Source organism: Eptatretus burgeri, chromosome 6 (assembly GCF_056783735.1).
Source record: "Eptatretus burgeri isolate ZD-2024b chromosome 6, Ebu_testis_v1, whole genome shotgun sequence".
NCBI lineage: Eukaryota > Metazoa > Chordata > Myxini > Myxiniformes > Myxinidae > Eptatretus > Eptatretus burgeri.
Genome location: NC_140966.1, coordinates 77,853,538 through 77,866,387, shown reverse-complemented (window position 1 = coordinate 77,866,387; position 12,850 = coordinate 77,853,538). Strand labels below are relative to the sequence as shown.

The 12,850-nt window shown below is 40.5% G+C and overlaps 1 protein-coding gene and 1 long non-coding RNA gene across 4 annotated transcripts in view; one reads left to right on the top strand and one right to left on the bottom strand.

The window, feature by feature from the left end:
* Positions 1-12,850, top strand: part of LOC147025126 (uncharacterized) — a 44,060-nt gene that overhangs the window by 14,249 nt on the left and 16,961 nt on the right. The window lies entirely within an intron of this gene.
* MPL (MPL proto-oncogene, thrombopoietin receptor) overlaps positions 1-12,850 on the bottom strand; it is a 49,728-nt gene that overhangs the window by 25,747 nt on the left and 11,131 nt on the right. For all 3 annotated transcript variants that reach the window (XM_085885776.1, XM_085885777.1, XM_085885778.1), the window contains 2 exons: positions 6,264-6,372; positions 4,912-5,129 (listed from right to left, as the gene is read on the bottom strand). In XM_085885776.1, the coding sequence (XP_085741902.1) occupies positions 4,912-5,129; positions 6,264-6,372 (327 nt within the window). The remainder of the gene's footprint in view (positions 1-4,911; positions 5,130-6,263; positions 6,373-12,850) is intronic.

Genomic DNA, 12,850 nt, shown 5'->3' with positions numbered 1-12,850 from the left:
TCATTGGCTGAGGTCGTGGCTCTGCCACGGATACAACATCCCCTGCAGCTTACAGTAGGAATTTGAAATTTGTTCAGGATACCGGTTGTCATCCCACGCATATTCAGGATACCGGTTATCATCCCACGCACACTCAGGATACCGGTTGTCATCCCACGCACACTCAGGATACCGGTTGTCATCCCACGCACACTCAGGATACCGGTTGTCATCCCACGCACGTTCAGGATACCGGTTGTCATCCCACGCACGTTCAGGATACCGGTTGTCATCCCACGCATGTTCAGGATACCGGTTGTCATCCCACGCACACTCAGGATACCGGTGGTCATCCCACGCACACTCAGAATACCGGTTATCATCCCACACACACTCAGGATACCGGTTGTCATCCCACGCACACTCAGGATACCGGTTGTCATCCCACGCACGTTCAGGATACCGGTTGTCATCCCACGCACACTCAGGATACCGGTTGTCATCCCACGCACATTCAGGATACCAGGTATTATCCCACGCACCCTCAGGATACCGGTTACTATCCTATGCACACTCAGGATACCGGTTGTCATCCCACGCAAACTCAGGATACCGGTTATCATCCCACACACACTCAGGATACCGGTTGTCATCCCACGCACACTCAGAATACCCGTTATCATCCCACACACACTCAGGATACCGGTTGTCATCCCACGCACGCTCAGGATACCGGTTGTCATCCCACGCACACTCAGAATACCCGTTATCATCCCACACACACTCAGGATACCGGTTATCATCCCACGCACACTCAGAATACCCGTTATCATCCCACGCACACTCAGGATACCGGTTGTCATCCCACGCACACTCAGGATATCGGTTGTCATCCCACGCACACTCAGGATATCGGTTGTCATCCCACGCACACTCAGGATATCGGTTGTCATCCCAAACACGCGAAGCAAAAAGCGGAGTTAAGGAATTGGTTCATATCTGTCCATCTTATCAGTTTATGATCAATCGAGGAAAAGTTTATTAAAATTGATTGTTATATTTTGAACATGAATCGGAACATGAATATAAAGACAAGTCTTTCGTTTTAATGTACTTTGTCTTTGTATTCATCCCGTCCGCACATGCGCAGAGAGGAGTGAGATAATGTTTTTCTCTCTGCCTGCCTGAGAATCAAACAAAATTGAAAATCATTCCAAACAGGAAACTTCCTGTTTTTGACGACGTCATAATGGACACAAACAACGGGCACAAATAACTAATGGGATGTTTTTCTCCAATCGCCTTTAAACCTCTTTAAACGTTAATTTAAATTGAATTACACATTTGAATACTGCATGACACAAATCGCCTTAGTAACACTTCGATGAACCATGCAGTGTATTGATGTATGGCATTATCAGGCGTGGCATTTGAGATGGTTCAGTATTAGGGGTGAAGAAGCTGCCATGTGGCTATGTACATCACTGGTGATCAATAAAGTCCATTTCTTATCCATTGCTTGGGAAACCCCATGTTATGAGAAAACTCAAAGCAGGCATTGAGACAAGATTTCCAATTCCGCATGCCAGGTACGAGCTACCTGGTGGGAATATTTTTTTTTAGCACTGATAGACGTTGGTATGACGACGTTGATAATGGTAGATCATGTGCTGAGTATCACATGTTTTTATTTTTATTTTGCTACTTGTCATTACCCTTCAAAATGGCACGTATGAATGCCGGTGAAGCGGAAAAACTTCTCATGAAGACTGATAATGATGATCATGATTATTATATGGATTTATGTTCACCGAACTGCCAGCAGATCATTTGTTGCATGATCTGGCGTAGCAGCATATACTCTGGTTACAATACAATAGTGTAATTTTTTCTATGAGAATACTCGCAGTGCCAGAATCTGGTACACCCAGCACTACGAGTGCACTCGTGGTCGGCAGTCAACGTGTTAAATTCATTATTATATTAAAATTGAACTATATACTTGAACACTGCGTGGGGTATCGTGTTCAATAAACTCCAGTTGTTGTGTTTCGTGTGTAGCCTGCGGCTGCTGGTTGCATCATTTTCTGGAAGCGCAGCTGTGCCGCTTTTGCAGTCCCCCCTGTTGCTAATAAGCTGGTACTCATTTTGCTGACCTTGGACGGATGACAGGCTGAGTCAACCCACCTGGTGTTATTTCAATGGTTGGATCGGGGCTCAAACTCATACTTTCGTAATTAAGCCAAGAGCAGGCTTAGAGGGTACCGGTGATAGTTCACCTACTCTTCGCAACGCACATCGTGGGATCTGTAATGTCCACCAGCTACCGCTGGCATATTGGAAGCTAAGTTTAATGTCTATCAGAGGGATGGCATGCACATTGATGGCTTACCCAGCCTGTGAGACACCACTATGATAGTTTGTGGCTGGGCCGACATTTGAACTCAGGCTCGACGGCTTAGAGCTAAGTGTGTACAGCTGTAGGCCACCCTACCATCCCGACTGGAACCTTCCTCTCACTTATCTGTATGTCTGGGTATGTGTTGTCCCTTTTTCTTTCACAAGTAATCTCAAGTACATAGCTCAGCTTAAGAGTCTGTACTGGGTGTGAAGAAGTTGGATTTCCACCATTATCTGAATTATGCATTGCATCCCATATCTTTTCATTTCAACTTTCATCAAGAAGGAGGTGTATCGTCGGTGAGGACCTTTGACTTCATCAGAGGAGAAATAAATCATCATGTTCTCATACCTTGACCTATATAAGTGGTTTTAAAGATCCCGTGAGGTCCTTCTTTACCATTCCCGTTGCTCCAGTTATCACTGGTATGATTTTGGCATTTTTCAACTTACAGGATCTTTTGACTTCATTTTTGAGATCTTGATATTTGTTCATTTTCTTGATTTCTGTGTTGTTTAGGCCGCAATTGCTGGGTAAGGGGCGTTACTTCCTTGTTCTCAATTATTGCTTTTGTTTCATGTTTCCATGAGTTTTCTGAAACTGACATGTTGAAGTTTTGCAGATGTGCCAGTGGATTACTCTACAAACTCTATTTGTGTTGTTGTTGTTGTTGTTGTTGTTGTTGTATAGCCACAGACAGTTCTCTCGAACAAGCCTGCCGCACAGAGACAGCCAATCAATCTCCCAGGAGCGACGCAGAGATCACCCACATCCAGGATGGTGTACCCCTGCCTTCACAAAGACAGGGCCATGAAAGAGTTCGAGTTAGAGAGAGAGAGAGGGGAGAGAGAGAAGAGACAGGAAACAGAGACGAGAGGGAAAGGGCCAGTCCTTGGGGACCATTCGGCACTCTAACCGTGACTACATTGCCCTGACGAACCTGGGACATCAGGGAAGAATGGGGAAGACTTGGGCCCCGACTTGCGTTGGGGGGTATGTCCACCACAGAGAGGCATCCCCGTTGTTGCACAAACTCTTCTGTACCTTTGTGTATACAGCTGTTTTGACATGAGATGTTTACATCCCAATAGGAAGTGGCTCATGCTTTCTGTTTCTATCTTGCAAAACCTACACTTGTCGGATTGACTCAGTCCTTTCATTTTCTTAAAGCCATTTGTGTAGTGGCCTTTGTCTTGGACATTAGTAATAATTTGTTCTCCATCCCTGTGAAGCTGACCTCTTATTCGCCATTCCAATGAGCCCACTTTGTCTATGCCCAATTTGTCCAACTCTTTTTCATACCTCCTGACTGTTTTGTCATTCTCCCAGTTGTCAATGTATATTTGTTGATATTTGTCTTTATATTTTTCTTTTGTCTATTTTGCAATAGTTGGGGCTGTATTTGTTGCTGTTTTGGTTTCATTTGATATCTTATATTCTCACCTGTTTTTTGGAAATGTTTTGCTCATGGGTTAGGGATATCTTCTCTGGCTTGCTGTCTTCGTGTTTGCATACAAATTGGATTCTGTAGTCTGTTGAATTTTTCACATATTCAGCCAATCCTTCAGATGTCATTCAGTGCACTTAGTTTAGTTCCATCAGGCCGCAAACTCCTTCTGGTCTCTGCAGGTACATTCATGAACTGCATTGATTTTTGTAGTTGGTGAGGAGTTTCATCGTTTTGATATCTAGTTTGTTGATTTCCGCTTGTGGCCAGTTTACTATTCCGCAGCTGAATTGGAACAGTGAGTCTGTGAATTGGTTGATAGCTTTGATTTTATTTCTTGGAGAAAGGTATGTTTTCAGGGTATGCTTCGTTCTATGCAGGCCATTCTTTGGGAATTACTTTGTACATTTGTTTGTGACATATTTGGTGGCCCTCTTCAACTCAGAGATATTTTTTATGATGCTTTGTTTTCAAGTTGCTGTATTGTTGTATTTAGATCGATTTTTATGTTGTCCATTTTTGTTGGTTTACCTTGTATGAATGTGCACTTGGTACACTTATCTCGTGTGTGTGTGTGTGTGTGTGTGTGTGTGTGTGCGTGTGTGTGTGTGTGTGTGTGTGTGTGTGTGTGTGTGTGTGTGTGTGTGTGTGTGTGTGTGTGTGGGGGGGGGGGGAATCCACTTTAATATATATCAATCATTCTCAGATCTTGTTACCTTTTTGTTTTTTGTTATTATTATTTCGCCTTTTTTGACATCGCAATTGTATAGTATAGCACTTGCTATTCGCTGATGTCATTGCGTTTCTTTTTACTCCTCTTCTTTGCCCTTTTTATTGTTCATCCATATTCATTAATGAGCAAAGTATTTCTATGAATTAAAAAAACAATGCAAACTTAGAAGTTAATATCATTTTACCTATTGACTGTAATTGTTAATTGTTAATCATAATTGTTAACAAGTCATTTAACATGTAGAACAACTCATCTCGGTCTCACACGTTGTTTTATAATCCTTTCTTTCTGTTCATTTCACATCTCCCAGCACATTGAAAAATGGACACATTTCAGCCTCGTCTCACCCACCTGCATATTGGAGTATGAAAGGACTAAGTATGACTGTGTGCTGTCCAGCGACACTCTCTCCATGTAGAACAACCTCCACCCATGTTTTCTCCTCGATTGTCGGATCCACGTTTTGAGAGTCATTGTTTTCAGGTTTTAGCACAGAGAACTGACAAGTGTATTCCAGTCGTTTGGTGCCATGGAACATCAGAATGTCTCTGCACAAACCCTGAGAGGACCTATGGGATAAAATGGACATAATCACTAATCAGAAATCTTGAAAGCCTCATGGTGCCAGAACATCACAAGGCCAGGGGAATAGAACACCTTGACTTCAATTTTTAAAGTCACGGTCAATCATACCATGGACATTGGAGGTTGATCAAAATAAGTTAGCAATAATAATACCCTTATCTCATGGAAGGAAAATAAAATTGTGTCTAAAGATATACCTTCAATGCATGCCTCGCATAACACTAAATTAGATCCAGGAAACGTAACAAAACTAAACTCACACTTTTGAAAAGGGAGATTTACTACACCTCACTGTTATCTAATTTTGACTTCTTCATGTGCTTATTTGAAAAGAGAACAAATACATGATTTCTGCGTTGGCAGCCATGTCTTATTTATGTGGTTCTCTGATTGGCTCTGAAACTATGAAAACCTATTTATTTACTTCACGTGCATCTCAGAGTTTCACAGCCAATCAAGGAACCACAAAGGCAAAACATAGTTGCCTCCACTTCATTTACTAAGGGAAATGATATAATCATCATATATAGCATCTTTTTCTTCTTCCGTATGTAGCACAAGGATGTGCGTCGTGTCACTGGATGGTGCGCGGCTGTGCCATGAATGCAACGCACCAAGTAGGCCAGGGCAGCAAATTGTAATTTGGCCAGGATGCCGGCAATAGCTCACCTAATGTTCATAAAGGACACTGTGGTGTCTTTAACGGCCACAAACTAATGCTGACGGACGAGACACCAGGTTCAATATCCATCCAAGGGACAGTGCACACATTGATGCCTCGTCCTGCCTGCAAGACACCAGGATGACAGTTTATAGTTGGGCCGAGATCGGAACCCAGGATAGATGAGTGTTAGATAGTGCCAAAAGTAAAATTTCTCCAATACTTGACTCTTGATCCATGTTTGTAAAGGTGTTATTGTGAGTAGTCCATCCTCAATGTGTGACCACCACCCTTGTTTCTCTTTATTATTGCATCCATTTTTTGAATCCTCAAAACAGTCATTTATAGAATTCAAGCTTTGACAAGTACACTTTTTCAAATCACCAACATGAAAAGTGACTACATATGATTTCCCCAGGCATTATGCACCATTACATACATTAGAGATACGCTGTACCTTGTCCTGTAGTTTACAGTGAATGTAATTGTGGGAAGTGAAGCATTAACCTCCCAATGGCATTTCAGGTGAAGAATGTCTGAAGTGAAGCATTCCAGGTCTGGATCACCTGAGATTTGGAAGGTAGTACAGGGTAATTGTCAAGTCACAAAAAACAAAGATTTTTTGGGGCCAAGAGTCAACACGACAGTTCAAATAGTACAGTACCGCACAAGATAATCAAAAGTTTTGCATACATACTCTCTCTGCCATGAGTCCTGACTTTGTGTATGATTTGCTGTAAAGTTCTTCTTGTTAGCGTCCACCCCCCCCCCACCCCACGGGCAGTGAGAGACAGGGTTTTGTAATTGCTTCTGTGCATATGTGTATCTGTCCGTCTGTCCGTCCGTCCAGGCCCTCACCTTTTCTTTTTGTGTTACCATTTGAGCTCTTGTCATCAAATTTTCAAGAAACCTTTATTATGAGAATATGGAGAATTATTTTTTTTAAATTAGGTCAAAATGTGAAAGTGCAAATTCATAGTGACTACAAATTGCCTTTATTAGCCCAGCCATACATATTGCTTTCAAGCACGAGACTGCGGGGTTTTTTTTCACCCTGTGGACGAGTTCAGGGAATGTGGTTGCAATGAGGAAGAAAAGCTGATTCCACCGAGACCTCTCCCTGTGAACTGTTTCATCGTTTCTCAGCAGGAAAAATGAGTAAAAGTGCTCCGGCCTTTTTCGATAAATGCAGAGAATGTTTATTCGGCTTGCTGGACTCCAACACCAAGGACCCCACATCAAACGTCATCAAAAAGTTTCATTTGTTGAATGCAATTTTTTTTTTTAAAAGAGCGAGAATTGCTTTTTAAATACATGTCCCCTACCGACGTGGTATTTTAAATAACCCGATGTACATACATGAAGCAAAAACATGCGTGTGACGGGGTGACTGTTCATCGCTGGATCGGGATTTGAACTCCACCAAGACAGAGGCGAGTGTGCATAACTATAGGCCATCCACTGACACCCTTTAAATCCTTTAATTATGCTATTTACACAAAAGTGAAATAAATGAGGTTTTTTTTTTGTGCATAATTTCGGTTTTTACCAAACTTTTTGAACCAGTAAAAACATCCTTTTATTTGGGTGGTATATAATAGCGCGTTCAGTGCAGAAAATAATTTTTAAAAATAATCCGATGTACATAATGCATGATACAAAAACATGCCTCCGGCTTATTTGCATATAAAATACATTGAGGTTATATATCTGGGATCGTTCTACTTTCACTGGGCCATGCACGAACACCCAGACCTCAGGCCTGCCTATGTGTGCTGCTTCATGGAATGGCAGCACATTCTTTTATTGTCGTGGAGTCAGGCCAGTTGTCCAGCCAATGGGTTTAAAGCAGTGGGGTGGAATCAGGGCAACTGAAAACCGACCCATGTATAATATGTGATTCTGTAACTTATCACAATAAAGCCATGTACCAAGTTTCAGTTCAATATGTTAAAGGGTATGGGGGGGGGAAGTTGGAAAAAACACAGGTGGGACTGATGAACGACTGGACAGACGGAGAGAAAACCTATCGTCTCCTCCGGTTAAACCATTGAGGGACTAATAAAAGACTTCATTGCTGGATTTCACCGAATAGGTTCATGATTTCACAATTGAAACATAAAAAAGGCCTGAATGGATACACTCTAATCTAAATTGATAAACGTCAGTGGCGGGAGGCCACTAACACAGAATTAGTGGCAAATATAATGGAACATTAGAGGGGATGAACTCAAGAATAATTCAGCAGTTAAATTATCATCATGTTATCAGTCCATTGAGGGGGAGGGAGGATTAAAGGATTAGCTCAAAGTCAGGATTGATGATGCCTGCAGTCTGGATGTGGAATTTTGTGGACCACATACTGACTGCCTTTGCCTCTATGAAGATCTCTCTACCTGTATGTATTCTCTCGCTTGCTGATGTGGAGTTTTGTGGGTTTTGTATTATCCCTTGTTGTAACTATTCACATCAGACATTAACTAAAAGTTCATTTTGATGAGGTTGTTGTGGAATTAAAATAATTTATCACATCTAGTGGAATGTGTATAATATGCTACACCCACAATTTATGGACATATAAGGTCATAGAAAGCTCTGTGGATCACATGACTATCACAAAGCATTGGTGTTAATCATTCTGAAAAAAGTTTTTTTCAGAGTGGGATTGGCACTCTTTGTTCACAAATTATGTAATCATTTCTTACTGCATGCTTTCAAATGCTTTTAAATAATATTGAGGTTTAAAACCTGTTGAAAAGCATTGTAATTGATGAAAGTCATTTTTTCACAATATCAGGAATTGTTCACCAGAAAGCATCATGGGTAAAGGCACTACCTGGAGTTGAGGATAAAACTTTAAAATGCTTGCAGCATAAAAGACACTTATCAGGTCCTTGACGAAGGATCAAAGGCAGAACTCATTAAGCTTGCAAATGTGAATCGTCCTCAGTTTGTGAGTTTCTTTTGCTCATCTCAAATGTTTGCTTGTAAATGGCAAACCACAAGTGAGTGGGGGGTAGAATCCTTATTCAAACATACTGTGACCTTGTTAGATCCAAATAACTGTGTAACATATCTTTAAAGAAATTTAGGACTGTTGATTGATATATTTGTTGACTTTCCCAATATTATTTGGTTATTAGTACATGCTTGGTCAAATGAAATGTGTACCTCTCCCTTTTCTTTGCTACACTTATACTTTAGATCTATAATTCCAGCAATGTGTGTGTGTGTGTGTGTGTGGTTTGACCGCTGTTTCTGGACAACCACTGGTCCGATCTAATTGAAACTTGCCAGCTATATTGCTGGGGACCTGAGTATGTGCCTTTTCAAGGTTTGATATTAATCGGACAAGTGGTTCCCAAGTTATGGCCATTTATTTACCAACCAATGAAAAGACACGTTGCTGTGTAGGCCGGTGCGCGGCCGGCCGACGATGACGTCACGTGCCGGTTGCTATGGGGATCGGTGCCTTAGTTACCATGGCGTAGGAGTGGCAATGGTCAATGGCAGCGAATGTCATGGCAAGCAAAGACAGGGAGGTAAACTTGATTTTAATTTTGATTTTAATTAACTCTGTGTCTGTAAGTATCACAGCAGTTGTTACTTCAATGCAAGCGATGATTCGTGGAATGCATGTGAACATTCCGTACGGGCATGCACCACTTCCGGATAGTGATGACTTAATGTATTCTAATAATTTCTCGATTTCTTGTGCGCATTTATAGATAAACACAATGCCTCAATAACTTTATTACTAATACAATAAATGCATACAAAGGGCAATTTTCAAATGCATGTCTGGTTCTTTCTAAATTATACTGTCAATTTTATGAATCAGTAGTTGAGCTAATGTGCGCATTACTTTGATGTCATTGGATTCTAAACAAAACTTGCACAACATTATCAGTGCCTGAATAACTTCAGTAATATGCGATGTATCGGTCATTTGAAGGGATCAACTTTGAAGTTTTCAAGTGGAAATTAACAGTTATTTTGACTAATGGCCTGGCCACACTGACATTGCGTTGCGTTGCGCTGCGTTTTTTGTAAGGTGTTTTGTACTGTGTACTATAAATGGATTTAACGCACTGGTGTTGTTTAGCTTTATTGATGGGGTTGGTAGGACATGAAGGATTGCTGTAAAACTAATGAGATTCGGTACAGTTATAGTACATGAAAGGAGCTTTCATTTGATACCAAGCATGTATATTTTGAAGGTCGACCACATGTGATTTTTTTGACCTGAAAATCATGAAATTTCATATTTTTCCCTTTTTGAAAGGGCCTAAAATAAAAAATAAATGCAGTAGACACCTGGTAATTCATATTTTAGTAGACATTTTAGTATATTTTTCACACAAAAAATTACATGGGTGACAATAAATGAAAGGTACTTTAACATGGGTCAAAGTTGCCCATTTCAGTTGTGCTATTTTGATTTTTTAACCATTTTTGAGAGTTGCTGCAGGCCTCATTTTTTTGCAATGTATCCGTCTTTATTTTTTCTTTAGAATACCATAAAAGTTGCATTTGGAAAAAAAATTTCATTGCTTTATCTCAAACAGATGCCAACAAATGGGTTACTTAAATTGAAGGATAATTAGGGGGTCGTTTTTCTTCAACCAACCTTGACACGGTCTAGGGATCATATCTCAAAAACTCCTTGGAATAGAGAACTAATATTTGACATTTTTTCTGTTCAATATTTGTCCAACCCACACAAAAAATAATGAAAATCTGAGATGGTCGACGTGGAGGCATTTGTTGATTTGACACGGAATGACCCAAATCCTTAGGTGACTTTTGGGACACCCTGTATATATCCCTTTCAAGAAGGGCCCTTTGATTTCAATAGATAAACAGTAGATTACAATTAATTATATTCTCTGTAGTTTACTTTAACATATATATATATATATATATATATATATATATATATATATATATATATATATATATATATATATATATATATATGCTTGATAATTGATCATCACATACTGATTGATAGACATAGTGTAACAAGTCTTTTCTTTATCGATTGGCAAGTTAAATTAAATGAACCCTGTCTGAAGGCAGCTACCTTTGCTTGGCAACAGAGAGGCATGATAATATTTAATTGCAATTCATGAATGCATACAATATGCTGAATGACAAATTTGCAAGGGAGTAAAACTTTCGGGATCACATAATCGCACAACTCTGGAACACAGGGCATTGTTACAAAGCATGCATGATGCAATAGTCGTGAAGGAGAAGGGCTGTGGAGCCATGTAAATGCCTGATAAACTTGAGAATAAGACCATAGGAATTTGCTTCGATATGCTAAAAAAACAGTCTTGTTTAAAAGACTGAATAACATCTCTTTTTTTGCCTCCAAAGCAATACCACATGATTGATAATGTTCTGTTTGTCTCTTATCAGAATGTGACTATCTGGTATTGGTCAACTCACTTGCATGCGAGCAGATCACCCCCTCCCCCCACCATTTACTCTTAACGATATAAGAAACTCTGTTTGAAACATCAAGTCAGAAAGACATCACGTTGCATTGATTGTATTTCTCCATGCGTATGCATTAAATTATTGATTCAACCTGCATTGTGACTGGAGTAACTTGATCGAGGTTTCGAGTTTTCTCCCACAGTTGTGATAAACAACGCCGACCAACAGTTAATATAAATCACACTTTTATTCTCTTTTCTTCAGACTGAAATTTGTCCAAACATATGACAGATATAACACAATAAGTTTAGTTTGAGTGCAAAGAGGATGTGGACGGGCTTTGCATTTTGATGGAGGTTACCTTTTCACCCCTGTTTGTCTGTCTGTGAGCAGGATACCTCAAAAAGTTATGGTTGGATTTGGACAAAACTTTGTGGACATGTTGGGTGTGTGACAAGGAAGAACCATTTCGATTTTAGTAGAGATTCGGATGTGGATACTGGAATTTTAAAATATTTTTTGAAGTGATTCTTCACCATTGAGAGAAAGGACCAAAACGTACGGTATAGCACGATATCTCAAAACATTGCGGACAGGTTGATTCGGCGACAAGAACACGCCACTTCAATTTTGGTTCAGGTCTGGATTCAGATCCAGCCTCACAATGGGATCCAAAATGTAAACTGTTCAGCCTGGCAGAGGTATGCGCTCTACCGAATGCCGTTCTAGTTTTGTATGCAACTCATGATTGTGGATAGCAATATTTTCTCTTTGGGGAGGGGGAAAGGTGGGTAGGAGGGCCTGAACCACTGCACTGATGCAAGGCCCCTGTAGGTTAGAGCAGCAATTTGTAATTTGTTCATGTTGTCGGCGATAGCTAGCCAACTCTTCATGAAGAACACCAAGGGATCTTTAGCATCCTCTAACGAATGTTGGCAGATAGGACATCAGTTTAACATCCATCTGACGGGCGACACACACATTCATGAATCACCCTACCTGTAAAACACCAGGATGACAGTTTATAGCTGAGTACAAGATTCAAACCAGGCGAGACAGCTGACAGTTAACAGGTGACCTTGAAGTGTGTGCACCTTAAGGCCAGCCTGCCAACCCTTGGTGATAGTTGATGTCGCATTAAAAAAAAAAAATTATCAGTCAGGGGCCAACAAAAATTGTCAGAGCATATCTTCAGAATTTTATCCTGTTTCTCGATCATACACTGTACCTTCATCGACACATAAGCTATACTCCACATGTTGAGATGCTGATCATGTGTATTCTCCCCATTCCTTGATTAACACACGACCGAGTGAATCGAGAAAACAGAAAAAAGCTACCATGCACTGCACCACCACTACGCCAAACCAGGATGAGCAACAGAAATGCTCAGAAATCTCTGTAATCAACCATAAACGATGGAATTTCATATCATGGACTTGCACATACCAGGTTTACAAAAACATCTTCAGTTTGAGAATTTCATGGGAAATCGTTTTGTGGCATGCATTAGCTTTAAGAGTTAACTTGATATCCTACGTAATAACATGGGGTTCTGCATTTACCTTCCATTGTTCCATACTACCCTCCATTGTG